The sequence below is a fragment of the Papio anubis genome, chromosome 1, assembly GCF_008728515.1.
Source record: "Papio anubis isolate 15944 chromosome 1, Panubis1.0, whole genome shotgun sequence".
In the NCBI taxonomy this organism is placed as follows: Eukaryota; Metazoa; Chordata; class Mammalia; order Primates; family Cercopithecidae; genus Papio; species Papio anubis.
The window spans coordinates 60,949,648-60,968,671 of record NC_044976.1 but is presented as its reverse complement, the minus strand read 5'-3'; the positions used below and the strand labels follow the sequence as shown (position 1 = coordinate 60,968,671).

General features: G+C 35.5%; 1 protein-coding gene across 1 annotated transcript in view; it reads left to right on the top strand.

Moving 5' to 3' along the window:
- DOCK7 (dedicator of cytokinesis 7) overlaps nucleotides 1-19,024 on the top strand; it is a 223,319-nt gene that overhangs the window by 97,810 nt on the left and 106,485 nt on the right. Inside the window, exons 15-18 of the mRNA XM_031664896.1 lie at nucleotides 1,572-1,689; nucleotides 4,943-5,013; nucleotides 9,249-9,387; nucleotides 11,189-11,290. Coding sequence (XP_031520756.1) covers nucleotides 1,572-1,689; nucleotides 4,943-5,013; nucleotides 9,249-9,387; nucleotides 11,189-11,290 — 430 coding nt within the window. The remainder of the gene's footprint in view (nucleotides 1-1,571; nucleotides 1,690-4,942; nucleotides 5,014-9,248; nucleotides 9,388-11,188; nucleotides 11,291-19,024) is intronic.

Below are 19,024 nucleotides of genomic sequence, written 5' to 3'. Positions count from 1 at the left end.
GCCTGACATTTATTGAAGCAATCAGTAAATGTTTTCTTTATACATTTTACTTGATGATTTCAGTGGTTGGTCAGTCACAGTCAACTTTGATCTTAAGTTCTTTAGACTAGCAAGCTAACCAGTCATAACAGTTCCGTATTTGCCTTCTATACTTTTTGACTATTTTGAGCACAACTGATTCTTCTCCATTTTTTTAGTACTTCTAGATGGTGTGCTTATTGTCAAAGACATTCCATCCTCCAGCATGGAAATTACTTTATTGCTTTTTCTAGTTGTAAAGATCATATATTTTCACTGTAAAATTTTAAATAAAGTATAAAAATGAAAACCATTACTATTAACTAAAACATACTCAAGCCATCATTATTATTTTTTAGAAATATGATTTTATCCATTCTCTCTCTCTGCCTTCCCCCACACCCCATACAGAGTTTTCCACAAATGGGGTAATGCCACTACACATCCTGCTCTGGAACCTGCTTCTCCCCCACCCTGTGTCCCATTCAATATGCTAGGTGTCTCTTTCCACATCAGTAAATATGGCTGTACATTGTCAGTTTGAGGACACATGATATTCCTTCTTATTAATATATGTTAACCAACTCAGTACTGATGAACATTGTGTTTCTTTGTAATTTTGTGTAATCATTCTCTTATGGAACACAATCATTTGTACATGTGTGCAGTTTTCTTCTCAGGTTAGAGGTGTGTTTGTTGGGTCAAAGTATTGTGTTCGTTTAAAATTTCTATATTGCCCTACCACTCTTCAGGAAATTTAGACCTGTTTTCATTGCCCCAGCAGTTGATTAGCAAGGTTCTATTACACTCAACGTCTTGTTCATTGGCTGTAAGCACTAGTCTTCAGGTAAAGTAGCTCTTAATTCTTTTTTTTTTTTTTTTAAGCTCTTTGGTGTCTTTTCTTGAATTATTTCTCTTCTGTGTGTTGGCAGCGAGGACTATTAAAGTTTGTCTGTGATAGCGATCATAAGCTGGACAAGAATTCAAGCAAATGCAAATTAGGATGTTATTGTCTTGTAGTAACTACCTAACTCTATTATACCCATCATATTGTAATGCATTTTTGAAAAATAATGTGGAATATTATACCTCTTAAATTCTTAATCACATTTATACAAAAGCCACATTTATAAATGTCATCGTATTTATACGTGCTTGGAGGAACTAAGATAATATTATAACTATTTTTTAACTTAATAATGTTTCATTCCATATTCATTTATTCCATAAGCCTCTTGTAGAGTGAAGATAATGAGTTTTGAGGTCTGACTGACCTGTACTCTGATTTCAGCTTTGTCATTTACTTGGTTGTATATGAAAATCAATTAACTTTTCTGAATCTCAGTTTATCTGCAAAATTGGGACATGTTTGCTGTGTATTTGAATGATTGCTCTCAAAAGAAAATAAAACATCACATGTTAAATAGTTAGCATAATGGCTAGCCAATATCTGTAATTTCAGCATTTGCTCACTTATTTTGTGGTATTTTGTGAGTGATACATAGTGTTTTTTAGATTTGTATTTACTATCTTCTATGCTGTTGCTTTCACAGGAATCTTCTCTACATATACCCTCAGAGTCTTAATTTTGCCAATCGTCAAGGTTCTGCTAGAAATATAACAGTGAAAGTCCAGTTTATGTATGGAGAGGATCCAAGCAATGCCATGCCGGTAAGAAATGTTCATTTACTTTTCTAATTTTTTGTATACAGTTCAAATAGACTTTTTTCTTTCTTTTTGGTTGGCAGCTCTAACATGGAAATTAATGTGATCTTTCAAACCAAATTTCTAACTGCATTACTTTCTGTACAAAGATAGTAATGACATTACTTAAAGACTAACTTATTTTTGAAGACTTGGTATATGTTAGGCACTCCTAGAAATACAAAGATGAATAAGACTTGTAATACAGAGGATATAAAATGAATACATATAAATCTAAAATAGTAGTTTTCAAAAGAGAGTTAGATGAGTATCACCTAGAGAACTGTATCAAAGTAGAGATACCTTTTCTGTACTTTTGACATCTATGATTCTTATTCTCCTCAACTCCCTTTAGAATGTAAGGCCAACTAGGGGAGGTGGGAAGTGATGTGTGGTATATGAGGCTGTGTTATAGTTTGAAAATGCTCCGCAGGTAATTTAGTATGTATGGCTTTCCCACCTTGGTGACAAACTCTGGCATTAGTTCTCAATCTTGGCTGCACATTAGATTCACCTGGGGAGCTTTTCAAAAATACCAGTGCTCAGGCTGAATCTCATTTAAATTAAATCGTAATCTCTGGGATTGAACCAGGTTTCAGTATTTTTAAGTCTCACCAGGGATTACATTTTGCAGACAATGTTGAGGATCAAGCTTTATGCTAATTATTAGAAGATTGATATAGGGATTCAAAGGAATAGGTAGGTATTCAGAGGTGGAAGAGAATGCCTTACTGAGGTAAGAAGCATCTCATGGAAGAGGTACTTTTGTGCTGAAATCAAAGATCATTAAAATGTTAATAGCAGTGTGTTTGGAGAGTGGGGAAAGGAAAGCATTTCAAGTTGGGGAATGCCCATGAACCGTAATGACAGTGGTGAGTTGCCAGTGAACCAGAGCACTGGAAGAAAAATCAGAAATAGTAGATTGAGACCAGACGAGAGATTCTTGACTGTGTAAATTGTCATTCAGGATTTGTGGGACACTAATAAATGCAAGTTTCATGAGAGTGAATTTTTGGCTCAGCCGAAGTTAGTAATATATGGAATAGAAATACGCTATTGCTATAGATGCTCAACCTCTGAGAACCCTAGTGGGATGAAAATGAGCTAAGAATAGGTGCATTGTTAATAGTCTTATTTTATCCTTCCATGTCCATATTTTAATGAAGTTCTTCTGGTTTTCCACATACTAGGAAAGATACGTTTTCTTCTACCCTGTTGCCTCGGTTACATCAACATTTGTATATCTCCTTGACAATAGTGAGCACAAATTATTCATCTTTGTATTCTCCTATGGCATTTTTTTCAGTTTATTGCCTATAATACATACTGAATAAATATTTGTTGAATAATTGTAGAACTTATTTTTGAGGTTTGGAATTCACATTTCATGTTTTATACTAGTTTATTTCTGCTGAAGGAATGAATGTACTATGATGGTTGATGAAAAGATACTAGATTGTGAAAATAGATGCTTGGTCAGCCTATGTGTGAGTTGCCATATAAATTTGAGCATATGACAAATGTAGTATATGTAGAATAATCTGCTTTTATTGTTTACCTAACAGACTCTTTCTTGTCTTATCATATATGTGGCCTCCTCTACAGAGCCCCAGCTGCACCCATCCTATACTGGCAGTTAGACCACTCCCTCTTTGGTGCTACCATAGCATCTTCTCACTTCTTTCATGGGACTTTATCACTTTATAATTCTATATTTATTTCTTAATCTCACCCATTAGATTGTGAGCTCCTTGAGAGCAGGGACGATGTCTTACTCATATCTATATCTTGACTCCTATCACATTTTTGGATAAATAATTAATGCTCAGTCTATATTGCTGAATGATTAAAAATACATGTCAGATGGTCAAAAAAGGAACACTGTCTGCTTTGTCATTCATATTATGAAAGTAAACAAGTTTTGTGAAAAGTGATAGCATCTCAGAGGGAAATAAAGGTTTTTACTTGTGTGTTATTAGTCATATGAAAATACAATGTTTTTATGTGTGAAGTGGCTGATTTGAAAGAGTATATAAACATAGACATACTGTGTTTGCTTTTTTTTTAAAAAAGGACTGTTTAAATGGATCCTAAGATAACTTTTTGATAATGTAATATTGACATGATAAAATTGTGAACTTCATAATTCTGGCACAGGAACAATTTATGAAAACATACTAAGGTATTTGTAAATTGAGGAAATTATATATATGTTAGGAAAGTCATAATTATTACACTTGTATATACCCTTAAAATAACAGAGCCTGCTTGAAATATTGCAAAAAGAAACAGAAATACCTGCTAATATGCCTTTCTAATTAAGGATGATGCCAATTAATCTCTTTATATAAATAATAAACTTGGAGTTGTTTTACCAATTGTGTTGATGGAAGTGTGCTGACATGTTCACACATCTATTCATGCATGTGTAAAGATGGCTATACAGACTTTAAAAGTTTAATCTCTGGCTAGATAACACTGCAAGTGTGTCTCACCTAGGAATTATTGCTATAACCTTGATGTTGAGCTATTTATCTAATCAGCTGCTCTAATTAACCACAGTATTCCTGTTATTACTCCAGAATTCAAGAGACAGATATACAAGGCTGAATTACTTTACCTATAAACTTACTCCAAAAGTAATATTGTATTCTTTTTAACATGGTGGATTAAAAAATATATGTATGCAAAAATATAAGAATGGAGCTCCTCCTCTATTGTAGAGTAGCTTGAAGGAAATATTAGAAGCAAAAGATACATAGCTTGACCTAAAATAGGATTTCTGATATCATATATAATTTATATTTGACTTTCAGAATGACTGCTGTTTTAGTGTTGAAGCCAACAATTTGTATAGTAGGTTTATGCCACTATTTATATTTCTTATATAAGTTCCAAATAATATGCTACATCTGATTAAAAGTGAATTCTTCACCTTCTTTAAGAAAAAGGAAAGAAATGTATCTAATTTCCAGTAGATATAAATAAAATTGATAGAAACTTTCAAAATGTTTGAATGTCAGATGGGTCTGTTGTTGAAAAGAAACTTATAGTTAAGCGATTGAACTTTTTGATGAACGTCAGTAGGCACATTGTTCTTCATTGGGCTGATTTTGCCCATTTTTCTCAAATAGTTATTAAATCAGACAAATTCTTACATAGGTATGAAACATCCAGCATTTACTACAACAAAGTTTCAACATGCTGTTATTTGTTTCAGGTAATCTTTGGTAAATCTAGCTGTTCAGAATTTTCAAAGGAAGCCTATACAGCCGTAGTATATCATAACAGGTACTGAATTCAAATATTTCTTTCAAAGTTACTCACTTCTCAGTGGCATTGTTAGCACTCACATTAGTGTGTTTACCAAATGCTTTGCTGCACTAAATGTGCCAAATTCAAGGCTGACATCAGAGTTATAATTTTCAACCTGTGGATGCACAGCCATTCTCTGTTGACATCTCAAATATGACTTTGTACACCAACATCTTTTCTATCGAATTCTCTGATCCTTTCATTTTTATTATATTGTTATTGATTATCATTGTGGCCTCTGGTCCTTTGGTCTTTCCCAGTTATTTCCACCTGACACTTTGTAGTAACTTAACCCTTTACTAAACTTGAACACATTAGTCAGTTAAATTGGTGATGCTACCAGTATCCATTAATTCTTTGATGTAGCGACTTGCCATTTTTCTTCCTTGAGAAATTGCTAACTTTGGATAACCTTTAATTTCTGCTTTCTTTTTTGGGGGGATTATTGAATACTGTTGGAGAAAAATCACAAAATTGTATTAATCAGGACTATCACAAATTGATGTTGTTGTATCATATGATAGGGCTATAGTAATTCATTTTATCTCTTTTTTTGGCCTCAGCTCTTTTGTAATCTTATTTTTTTTTTTAACACTTTGCCCTCATTTAGCAATAGCTACAGCAGTTTCTTCTAGCTCCTACTTCTTTTCTGTGTGCTTTACTCTCAGCATTCCTGTTTATTAAGACCATCCAACTTGAGATGGTCCATCAGCTTCTCTACTCTTCATCTCAAATTCTCTATACTGATTTGCCTTTCCTTCTGTTTCGTGGGAAATGATGGCCTACTCCCTGGTAAATGTGAATCTTTTCACCCCTGCTTTCAAATGATCCTTTTGACCTCTTTCAGAATATAAGTCAATCATTTATTCTGTTTCTTGCAGCATTAGTCTTCTGCTTCATTGGCTCTGTCTCTTATTCTCAAAAAGAAGCTTCTGTTTCCATACTTACAAACACAACAATCCCTTCTCAGTGCTGTTGTATAGTATGTATTTTCCTTGCCCTTCTTAAAACTTGCCTCTTATCTTTATGTTATGGCCTTGTCTTGGACTTCCTTCTACCTCTTTGAACACTTACTTTTTTTTCTGTAGTATTCTTTTTCCCGTAAGTGTAAGGCATTCCACACAGAACACTAAAGTTTTGCCCTTAACTCTCATTCTTAATATATTGTTTTCTTGAATAATCGTACATGTATCTCTCAGAGTTACATTCAGTGAAAATGCTACTGCCTTAATGTTTATGTGGATTGTTTCCAATTCTGTTTTTAGTCATACCTTCCTTTTGAAGTACAGATACATATTTTTAGTGGCCTATTGTACATGCTCATTTGGATGCCCTGCTGTCTTCTCTGTGTTCATGTATCTATCCCTGACTCTTGTCCTGACCCTATGTCTTTCTTACTCTCCATTTTTATTAATGGTACCACCATTTTTCCAGATACTCTGGCTCAAAATTTAAGACATCTTTGTCTTTCCTCTTTAATATTCAATCATCTGTTAAGTCTTGCTGATTTCCTTTCTGCTTTATTACTAAACATCCTGTGCTGTCCTGTTTCTGGGCCATTCTTGGGTTTTTTTTTCTATTATAATATCAGATCCCTTTATTTATTGAACTCCTACTCATTCTTCAAGGTCCATATCAAATATTACCTCCTAAGTTACAATTTCCTGATCTCTAACTTGAAGTAATCTGTTCAGCTCTGTTCTTGAAGCACATAACCCTATATGCTGTATACCAGGGGTCGGCAAACATTTTCTACAAAGGACTGGATGGTATATATTTTAGGCCTGTGGTTATATGGTCTCTCTTGCAACCATTCATCTATGCCATTATAGTGCAAAAACAGCCATAGACAGTAAGAAATGTTACAAGTAAATGGGTATAGCTGTGTTTCAATAAAGCTTTATTTATGGACATTGAAATTTGAATTTCATATAATTTTCACATATTGTGAAATATTATTATTCTTTTTTACCCCCAATTAAAAATGTAAAAACCATTCTTAGTTTGCAGGCTATACAAAACCAGGCAGTGAACTATTTTTAGCTCATAGGCCATAGTTTGCCAACCCCTGTTTTATAGCATAGCTATTGATATATGTGTGTCTTATTTATATTCCTACTAAGTTGCATACTTTTTGAGGGTAGTTGTTTTTTAATGTTCGTCTTTAAAACCACTACAAAGGTAACGCAATGTTTAGCCAAAGGTGGGCAATTAAACCTACTTATTGAATGAATAACTCTCTTAGATGTTTAATTTTCAACAAAAGTCTTCACATTATGTGATTTTTAGGACAGAAGTGAACTAAAACACTGAATACCAGGAAATGTATTGATAAAGAAGATAGTAATTTCTAAAAATTATCCCATTTTATTACTAGGTCTTTTTTGTTGTTGTTTGCAGCATCAGTGGAATTAAAATGACTATGCCATCTGACATTGTTGGTAAACTCAACTTTCTCATAATTCAGTGGTGATTGGTGGGATTAGTAATAAGATGCCTAGTGTCTTTTTTTTTTTTTTCACCAAAGTCATCAAGTTCTCAGATGGCTAACATTAGCTATCTTTCTTGTTTATTATCAAAAGCCTTGTTATACTTAATATTCCTGTGTTCAAGTCTGTACCTGTTAATGTTTTTGAGGCTTATTTGAGATGGAAGGATATTTGACCTATTAACATCTAAGGAAGAAAACCTGATTGATGGGACAGACCTCGCTTTAAGGATAGTTGGAGCAATATGGTTTGGTTGCGTTTTTGTTGAATATAATTCTGAGAGATACTCATTGAATATGGAAGGTTGGAATGCTAAGGTTTTATCCCTTTTTGTTATGAATAGCAGCCATGCTTTTCTATAAAAGTGCCCTCTTGGGATTATTCTCAGTGAATATTGAGAAGAAAGTGTCATTGGTTTGATCAAACAAGATATTTGTTGTATTCTTAAGAGTCTGGAAGCGCTTCTAAACTAAGACAAATGCAGTTTGTGGGCGTTTCCTGATTTTACTGGGTTTTTTGTTTATTTTAGCAGTCAATTCTAGTCCATATTTTGGTAACTTTTTTTATTTCTTCAACGAAATGGTTGATATAAGACAGTCTATAGAGCAAAACTAGATCTTTTTTTAAAAAATATTTTATTTTATTTATTTTTTGTCTCATTCTGTCACCTAGGCCGGAGTGCAGTGGCAGGATCATAGCTCACTGCTGCCTTGAACTCCTGGACTCAAGTGATCCTCTCATCTCAGCCTCCCAAGTAGCTAGGACTTTTTAAAATTTTTTTATTTATTTTTATTTTTTGTAGAGATGAGTCTGGCTATGTTGTGTAGACTGGTCTCAAACTCCTGACTCCAAGTAATCCTGACGCCACAGCCTCCCAAAGTGCTGGAATTACAGGTGTGAGTCACTACACCTAGCCTCCAGTGTGATATTAAGTTGTCTAAAGATGCCTTTTTACCACTTTTTTTTACAAATTAGTTTTTTTACACATTAGTTTTAATATGAAAGCATACTCCTATGTAGGGAAAATGTTTTATGAATTGTTTATCAGAATTGGCTCATAAATATAGAACTCCCTACCTTAGTGTCTTTTTTTTTTTTTTTTTTTTTTTGAGACAGAGTTTCCCTGTGTCGCCCAGGCTAGAGTGCAGTGGTGTGATCTCAGCTCACTGCAAGCTCTGCCTCCCGGGTTCACGCCATTCTCCTGCCTCAGCCTCCCGAGTAGCTGGGACTACAGGCGCCTGCCACCACGCCCGGCTAATTTTTTTTGTATTTTTAGTAGAGACGGGGTTTCACCGTGTTTGCTAGGATGGTCTTGATCTCCTGACCTCGTGATCCACCTGCCTCGGCCTCCCAAAGTGCTAGGATTACAGTCGTGAGCCACCGTGCCCTGCCAGTGTCCTCTTTTATACAGCTTCCAATCTAATGGAGATCTCAGGATCAAGGTGGTGATTATTAATGAACTTTCAAATAGTAGGATTACTCAGCCTATTAAGAAAAATGGGATGAGAAATTTCAGAAACAGTGGCAGCTCTCTTTTATGGAAGTAGGATTTAGTTATTTAGAGATTGAGGATAAAGAAAAACATTTTGGACTAGAGGAAAAATTAAACATGAATCTTAAAATTTTTAAATTATTCAAATATACAAATACATTATTTATTTTGGACAAGTTACTGACTGTTGTGTTTTTTTGTTTTTTTGTTTTTTGTTTTTTTGTATGAAGGTCTCCTGATTTTCATGAAGAAATCAAGGTTAAGCTTCCTGCTACTTTAACTGACCATCATCACTTGCTTTTTACTTTTTATCATGTTAGTTGTCAACAAAAACAAAATACTCCTCTTGAAACACCAGTTGGATATACGGTAAGTCTTTTTGGTTGACTATTTAGATCAAAGAGCTAAAGTAATGGTGATATTTAAGATATAGTTGATATTTCTTGTCAATTTTTGTTTTCTTTCTGTTTTTCTTTTTTTCTTTTTTTTTTTTTTTGAGATGGAGTCTCGCTCTGTCGCCCAGGCTGGAGTGTAGTGGCACGATCTTGGCTCACTGCAAGCTCCGCCTCCCGGGTTCCCACCATTCTCCTACCTCAGCCTCCTGAGTAGCTGGGACTACTGGCACCCACCACCATGCCCAGCTAATTTTTTTTGTATTTTTAGTAGAGACGGGGGTTTCACTGTGTTAGCCAGGATGGTCTCCATCTACTGACCTCGTGGTCTGCCCGCCTCGGCCTCCCAAAGTGCTGGGATTACAGGTGTGAGCCACCGCACCTGGCCTTCTTTTTCTTTTTTTGTTTTTTTTTAGACAGAGTCTCTGTCTCCCAGGCTGGATTGTGGTGGCGCGATCTTGGCTCACTGCAACCTCCGTTTCCTGGGTTCAAGCAATTCTCCTCTCTCAGCCTCCTGAATAGCTGGGATTACAGGTGCCCTCCACCATGTCCAACTAATTTTTTTGTATTTTCAGTAGAGATGGGGTTTCACCATTTTTGCCAGGTTGGTCTCAAACTCTTGGCTTCAAGTGATCCGCCTGCCTTGGCCTCCCAAAGTGCTAGGATTACAGGCGTGAACCATGGCGCCTGGCCTGTTTCTTGTTATTTGAATTTTCCCTGTCTAATTCCCCATAGTTATGAAGTTGCATTGATTAGGAAGAGCCATTATAACAAGAAAATAGCCATTAATGTAATTAGCTAATGTAATTAATTGATTTATTAACAAACATGTATAAACACTTGGGTGTTAGTCCTGATTATTAGGTGTATACCCAATAGTGCAGTATAAATATAATAGGTTCATGGACTCTTCAGCAGATAATGATTTTAATATAAAATGAGTAAAAGAGAATATTGGAGAAAAAATTAAAACCCTTGAGTCTTTTTCAAAATTATGATTTCCAGCCTGGGCAGCATGGCAAAACCCCATCGCTACCAAAAATAAAACAATTAGCTAGGTGTGGTGGTGTGCACCTGTGATCGCAGCTGCTAGGGAGGCTGAGATGGGAGGATTGCTTGAGCCTGGGAGGCAGAGGTTGCAGTGAGCCAAGATCATGCCACTGCACTCCGGCCTGGGTAACAGAGTGAGACCTTGTCTCAAAAATAAAAATAAAAAATAAATTACTATGATTGAATTGCAAAGATAAACCTAAGATGAAGGACATCATAGTATGGTGTAATACAATTCTGTCAGAAAAATTATGCTTTCAGCCAAAAGAGAAAAGCCAACATTTGATTCATTATTTTTGTCTCTGGCAATTTGTGACATGAGTTTTGTTCTAACTATAAGACAATAAATTTATGATCATACTTTTTGTTTCTAGGATTCCTATCTAATCAGTTATTTCACTATTTAGATTAAAATGATTATCTCAGTTTTAAAATATATTTACTTTATGTCTTTTTTCTAAGACTGACTTTTCGCCTCTAGATTTTAATATTGCATGGTTAGTAATAATAATGTTTTGAGGATCTCCTGCTTAATAAAATTTCAGTAGGGAAACTTCTCTTTAGAGGAATTATGAAGGCCTATTATTATTACTTATATAATTAAATCCCTTAATGTTTGATGATATGAGACAAATTAGACTTGTACCAAGTTCTTAAAACATGCTTTCTAAGTAATTATTTTTATAGCAAATGTATTTAAAATAAAATTGTTTTATTTTCTTTAAAAGTGGATACCAATGCTTCAGAATGGACGGTTGAAGACTGGCCAGTTTTGCTTACCAGTCTCACTGGAGAAACCACCACAGGCTTACTCTGTACTGTCTCCTGAGGTCAGTATCTCCCATGTTGACATTCTCCAGATTGAATGAAATGAGTTTTTTACTATAAATATGTTTTTACCAAGCAAACTCTTGCCATTTCTTCTACTTAAAGTTTATAGATCATGAAGAAAAAGTATTTTCCCCCATGATTAAAATTCTTTTACGTAAAACTTAGAAGCTTTTATCCTGTTTTTAAATTTAAATTTAAATATCCTCATTTTAAAAGCAAAATAATACATGGAATGGAAACTCAAAAGATCATTTTGGAGAATTTTCATACTGTAACATGAGAAGCTTCTTTAAATGGATGAATATTTCTTTTTTTTTTAGTAGACTGTTAACATTTCACTAAAAGACTGGGAGAAGAAAAACATTTAAATTAATTTTTTAGAATCTTTTTGTAATTGATGATCGTGTGAATGAAAACAAAGTTGCTGTGAACCTGTAATACAAGAAATATTGGCAACTTTGATGATTACATATGTGATTTGAAAGACTCGTAACACAAACATTGGAAAAATCTCAATCAAGAATCAGTAGCCACTGTTCATAAACCAAAGTTACTCTTGAGAGAAACACAGTGGTTGTCAGTGTCTCTTAATGATTTTGAATATAACTGCTGTAAATGTTACTCTAAAATATGTCTTGTGAATATTGTCCTGGTGACATTTGTTTTCAGAATACAATTCAAAATGTATTCACATAAATGTGTATGTATTTTTATTTTTTAAAAACGATTCAAGACTTTTGCTCTGATCTTATTTCTCACTGTTCTCTGTCACTCACTTTGCCCTAGCCACATAGCACAGAGCCTCTGCTGTTCCTCACACATGAAAAGTGCATTTCCATTTCAGGCCCTTTGCTCTTCCCTCTGCTGGCAGTGCTCTGTTGCAAAGCCTGTTTCTTTATTTTACTCAGACCTCCACTCAAATATCACCTCACCAAGGAAGTTGTCTATGATTATTCTAAATAGCAGCCTCTCCCACTTTATCTGTTTATTTTTCCTCATATCATTTATCATTGACTTTATATTTAAAATGTTTTTTGTTTATTTATTCTCTATAGAGTATAAACACCATGAGGGTAGGAACTTTGTCTGTCTTGCTCATTGCTGTCTACAAGTATTTAGAACAGTATTTGGCATGTCATAGACACTCAATATATATTTATTAGATTAATGAATAAAGACAGTAGAGTAAGAAATATGACTCTCCCTCCTCCCAGTCTTTCATTCATTTTTCCAGGGACACATCTTTTCAGGATGACTTTTTCGTGTGACTTTGTTATACAGAAAGGTGGCCTTTTGTCAAAGAGCATTATATTTCAAAGGAGATGTTTTAAAAGAAAATATATTTTTGTTGAAGTTAAGGATTTGTTTTTACTTAATTGCAGTGCAAGTTCAGCTTTCTAAAGGAAGACTCATGGTTTTCTTCTAGCTACCATACTATATATGCTCACAGATCAAGAATATGGTGATAATTTGGATTTGACTATAGACATAAAATATAGGCTGCTTGACATGTGAAATAAGCCACCTGATTAAGAGCCAAAACTTTTTTAAACAGTTGACCCTTAAACAACATGGCGGTAAGGGGTAACATCCCTCCTTCCTAGCATGCACTTGAAAATCCACATATAACTTTTGACTCCCTAAAAACTTAAGTACTAATATAATAGTTTACTGTTGACTGAAAGCCTTACCAGTAACATAAACAATTAATTAGCATGTATTTTGTATGTCAAATGTATTATATACCGTATTCTTAAAATAAAGTGATATAGAGAAAAGAAAATGTTCTTAAGAAAATTGTAAGGCACAGAAAATATATTTACTATCCCTCAGTAGAAGTGGATCATCATAAAGGTCTTCATCCTCATTGTCTTCATGTTGGGTCGGCTGAGGAGGAGGAGGAAGAGTAGGGATTGGTCTTGCTATCTTAGAGGTGGCAGGGGTAGAAGAGGTGGAAGAGGTGGAAGGGGAAGCAGGCACACTTGGTGTAACTTTACAGAAATACATCATAATTTCTGTCTGACATTCTTGCTTTTTCATTCCTCTAAAAATGTTTCCAGAGCAGGATGCAGTGGCACACCTGTAATCCCAGCTTCTTGAGAGGATCACTTGAGTTCAGGAGTTTGAGGCTGCACTTTGCTGTGGTTGTGCCTTTGAATAGCCAGTGTCCTTCAGCCTGGGCAACATAGCAAGACCCTATCTCTTTTAAGAAAGTGTTTCTGGCCGGGCATGGTGGCTCATGCCTGTAATACCAGCACTTTGGGAGGCTGAGGTGGGCAGATCACCTGAGGTCAGGAGTTCAAGAACAGCCTTGCTAACATGGCAAAACCCCTTCTCTACTAAAAACATAAAAAATTAACCAGGTGTAGTGGCAGTCACCTGTAATCTCAGCTACTCATGAGGCTAAGGCACAAGAATCGCTTGAACCCGGGAGGCGGAGGTTGACAGTGAACCGAGATTGTGCCATTGCACTCCAGCCTGGGCGACAGAGTGAGACTCTGTCTCAATATAAAAAAAAGGAAAAAATGTTTCTATGTGGTGCCAATGTTTATTCCATCATTTGTTTTAGTTTCAGTGCCCTTAGCACAGATGAGTCCATGTTTTAAAAGAAGTCAAAAGCAGTCTGGGATAACCCTTCTGCCATGTTGTATAATGTCAGTTTGTTTTCTGACACTGTTTCTTCTATGTTTTCTGCCTCAATGTCTGGCACTGGTTTAGAAGCACTCTTCTCCATCAAGTCATTTTCTATTAATTCCTCCAGTCTGGTGTCTATGAGCTCGTGAATTTCTCCTTGGAAATCTTTACCCCTCATTTTTTTTTATTTTTTTCCTTTTTGCCATATCCACAATTTATTTCATGATTTTCTTAATTGGCTCTGTCATGAAGTCTGTGAAGTCATGACAACCTCTGGACAGTTTTCTACAGCAAGAATTTATTGTGGGCTTGACGGCTTTTGTTACAACAATGATAGCATTTTCAATGGTATAATCCTTCCAGACTTTAATGATGTTCTATTTATTGGGGTTCTCTTCATAGCATTCACACTCCTTTCCATAGAGTGCCATGTGTGATGAATCTTAAAGATCCTTATGACTCCCAATCTAGAGGTTGAATTAGAAACATGGCATTTGGGGGCAAGTAGAAGACTCTGATGCCTTCTGTGTTGAACTCATGGGGTTCTGGGTGGCCAATGGCATTGTCTAATATCAAAGTAACTTTAAAATGCAGTTCCTTACAGCCAAGGTACTTCCTGACTCCTCCCCTTTTCTGTACTCTTCTTCCTTGTAACTGTATAAAATTAGGATTTTTAAAAATTATGGTAAAAATGCTTGGTGTGGTGACTCATACCTATAATCCCAGTGCCTTGGAAGGCTGAGGAGGGAGGATCCCTTGAAGCCAGGAGTTTGAGTTTACTGTGAGCTGTGATTGCACCACTGCACTCCAGCCTGGGTGACTGAACCAGAACCCTTCTCTTCAAAATAAATAAATAAAAATGTTATGATAAAAAAATATATAACATAAAGTTTATCATTTTAATTTTAAGTGTATATTTCTGTAGCCTTAAGTATATTCAGTGTCCTGAAAACAAGCCTTTTAAAACTACTTTTAAAATGAAGTATTTGTATGCCAAAATACAACATTATTTACTTTATTTTATGAATTTAGCAAAAGCTTATCATGTGATATATAATCCTCCTGGGACGTGGTTTTTTTCATTCAACATTGTATTACTAAGATTTAGTGTTTCTGGTATATATAGTTCCTATTTCATTCACTTTCTGTGCTTTATAATATTTTTCAGTTCTTGCCTCTTTGAAACCCATTCTCACAAAATAAAGCAATTTTAAAATTAAAATTAGGTGGTTTCATTCTATTGCTTATGATCAAATAAAACATTTCTCTGGCTTTTTCTTGCACATAGATATAATCCAAGTATTGCTTCCCATGACCTACAAATCTCTGACTGATTTGGTCTTTTCCACTTCTCCAACATCATCATCTACAATCATTACTACATCCCTTTTTTTCTGCACTGACAGCTTCTTCCAAGCTTTTTTCTGCCTCCAGCCCTTTGAATTTTCTCTTTCCTTTTCTTGATCTTGACATAGTTGAGTACTTTTCTTTATTAAAATTGTAGACACAGCAACATCTCATCAAAGAAGTCTTTCCTCACTGCATGAATTTGCAACCTTTCCCTCCTCCATGCTGCTGATACACTCTTGTTTCTTTTTAATTCTATTTTATTTACTTAACAACATAGCCACAATCCAACTCTGTATGTAGGTAATCGTGTAGGAGTAATTTAAATCTTTATATACTAAATTGAGCAAAGTTAGATCTCAGAAGACGTGTGGGATTATAAAAGGATTTTGTTATTTTTTTAAAAATCTATATGCTTTTGAACAGCAATATAACATAATCTTCTAGGGCTTTAATCCTGGCTCCAACACTTAATTGTGTGATCCTGGGCAAGTTTCTTAATCTCTCTGCTATGGAACAAATTGTTTTCCCCCCAAAAATCATATATTGAAGCCTAACCCTCAATGTGATGACATTTTGAGATGGGGTCTTTGGGAAGGAATTGGGTTTAGACAAGGTTACAATGGTGGGGCCTTCATAATGGGATTAGTGCCCTTGTAAGAAGAGACCAGAGAGCTTGACATCCCCTCTCCCTCAGTGTGGGTATACAAGCAAGAAAGTGGCCATCTGCAACCCAGGGTGAGAACCCTCACCAGAAACTGACTATGCTGGCACCTTGATCTTGGATTTCTAGTTTCCAGAGAACAGTGGGAAAATAAATTTCTGTTGTTTAAGCCATGCAGTCTATGATATTTTGTTATGCAACCTGAACTGATGAATGCAGACTTTGGTACCAGAAAGTGGGGTGCTACTGTAATGTATTAGTACATTTTCACACTGCTGATAAAGACATACCCAAGACTGGGAAGAAAAAGAAGTTTAATTGGACTTATGGTTTCACTGACTGGGGAAGCCTCAGAATCATGATGGGAGGTAAAAGGCACTTCTTACATGGTGGTGGCAAGAGAAAATGAGAAGGATGCAAAAGCGGAAGCACCTGATAAAACCATCAGATCTCATGAGGCTTATTCACTATCACAAGAATAGTATGGGGAAAACCGCCCCCATGATTCAAATTCTCTTCCACCAGGTCCCTCCCACAACACATGGGAATCCTGGGAATACAATTCAAGTTGAAATTTGGGTGGGGACATGGAACCAAACCATCTCATGTAATAAATACCTAAAAATATAGAAGTGACTTTGGAACTGAGTAATGGGTAGAGGATGCCATTACATGGATGCTCCCATCTCATGCTCCCTTTTGAGGTACATGGTAGAAATAAGGACATTAAGGGCAATTCTGGTGAGATCTCATATAGAAATGAGGAACATGTTATTAGAAACTACAGGAAAAGTGATTGTTGTAATAAAGTAGCAAAGAACTTGGCTAAACTGTGTTCTCATGTTTTGTGGAAGATAGAACATGTGCTATTTGGACATTTGACTGAAGAACTTTCTAGAAGTATTGAACATGCAGCTTGGTTCCTCTTGACTGGTTACAGAAAATGTGATAGGAGAGAGTTGAATTGAAGAAGGAACTGTTAAAGGAACCAGAACTTGAAGATTTAGAATATTTTTAGCCTATCCACATTGCAAAAATGAGAAAGCATGTTCTGAAGAGAACACCAAGTGTGTGACTGGACTGCCACCTGATAAAGAGTTTATGGAATTATACAAGCAGAAACACTGCCACTTTCAACTGAAGGGGAAGGAGATGGGGTGAAATGAAGGAAGGATGTTGGACTTTTTGGATTTGACAGGATATAGAGCTATTCAGCTGTCTACATGTACTGTTCTTCAAAATGAGGAGAAAATGACCCTGAAGGTGATTCAGAGAGCATCAGGCCCATTGCCTTGGTTTCAGTAGCCCAACAACCTCTGCCTGAGGCCTTGGGGGCCGAGTCATTTGGCAGAGCCTTGGGGGCAAACGCCTGCTCATAGGAGCTCTGGGGGTAGACCCACGCTAGACCTGTGGGGATGATGCTATTGCCCCAGTGGTCCCAGAGGCAGAGCATGAAGCCAAAGAGTGTAATTCTTCAGAGACCTGAATTAAATCCCAACATATGGACAGCTAATTTTCAACAAGAGCACCAAGAGGATGTGATAAAAAAGGATAGTCTCTTCAATAAATAGTGCTGGAAAACTACATTTCCACATGCCAAGGAATGAAATTGGACCCTTATCTTACACCATTACATAAAAATCAACTGAAAATGGAAAAAAGACCTAAACATAAGACCTGAAACTTTAAAACTACTAGAAGAGAACATAGGGGGAAAAGTCCTTGGCATAGGCCTTGGCAATGATTTTTAGGATATCACACTAAAAGCTCAGGCTACAAAGGCAAAAATAAATATAAATAAATGAGATGAAATCAAACTAAAAAGCTTCTGTACAGTAAAAGAAATGAAACAACAGTCTGTGAATTGGGAAAAAATATTTGAAAACCACATATCTGTTACGGGGTTAATATCCAAACTTTACAGAGAACTCATATAACTCAGTAGTAGAAAACCAATAACCTGATTTTAAAATGGGCAAAAGACGTGAATAAACTTTCTCTAAAGAAGATAAAAATGGCCAAGAGGTATATGAAAAGGTGCTCAAGATCGTTAATCATTAGGGAAATGCAAATCAAAACCTATGCAATATCACCTTACTTCCATTAGTGTGGCCGTTATCAAAATGTCAAGAGATACAAATGTTGATGAGAGTGTGGAAAAAAAAAAAGAGAACCCTTGTACACTGTTGGTAAGACTGTAGATTGATGCAATTATCATGGAACACAGGATGGCGGTTTCTAAAGAAAAATAGAACTACCCTGTGACTCAGCAGTCCTCTTCTGGGCAAATACCTAAAGGAAATGAAATCACTATCTTATAAAGATATCTGCACTTCCATGTGTATTGCAGCATTATTCACAGTGGCAAAGATATGGAAACAACCTAAGTGTCCAACAGATGAGTAGATAAATTGTTATGTAGAGAGACATATATATATATATATATAGTTATAGAGATATACTATATATGTATATGTAGAAATTGTTTTTTAATATATTCACACACACACAATGGAATATCAGTCAACTTTTAAAAAGAAGATTATGCCATTAGCCACAGCATGGATGAACATGGAGGACATTATACTAAGTGAAATAAGCTAGACATAGAAATAAATATTAAATGATCTCACTCAGCATGAGGACTATAGTTAATAAAATTGCACTGTATTTGGTATTCTTAGCAGGTTTTACCTGCTCTTGCCACAACAACAAACAAACAAGTTAACCGTGAAATTATGGATATGTTAATTTGCATGACTGTAGTAGCCATTTTACTGTCTGTATGTATCCCATAACATTGTGGTGTATACCTTAAACATATACAATATAATTTATTTAAAAAACAAAAACCAGTATTGTTTGAGCTTGAAGAGCTAATGGACCCTTAAGAGCCAATTCCTTGTTAGATTTTGGACTTTCTTGGGACCTGTCACCCCTTCTTTCCTCTTTCTCCTTTTTGGAATGGGAATGTCTATCCCATCCCTGTCTCACCATTGTATTTTGGAAGTACATCTCTGGTTTCACAATATTTTTCTCATTGGGATATTGTAATTTTTGTTTATTTTCAGAGTTCATAATCTACTTA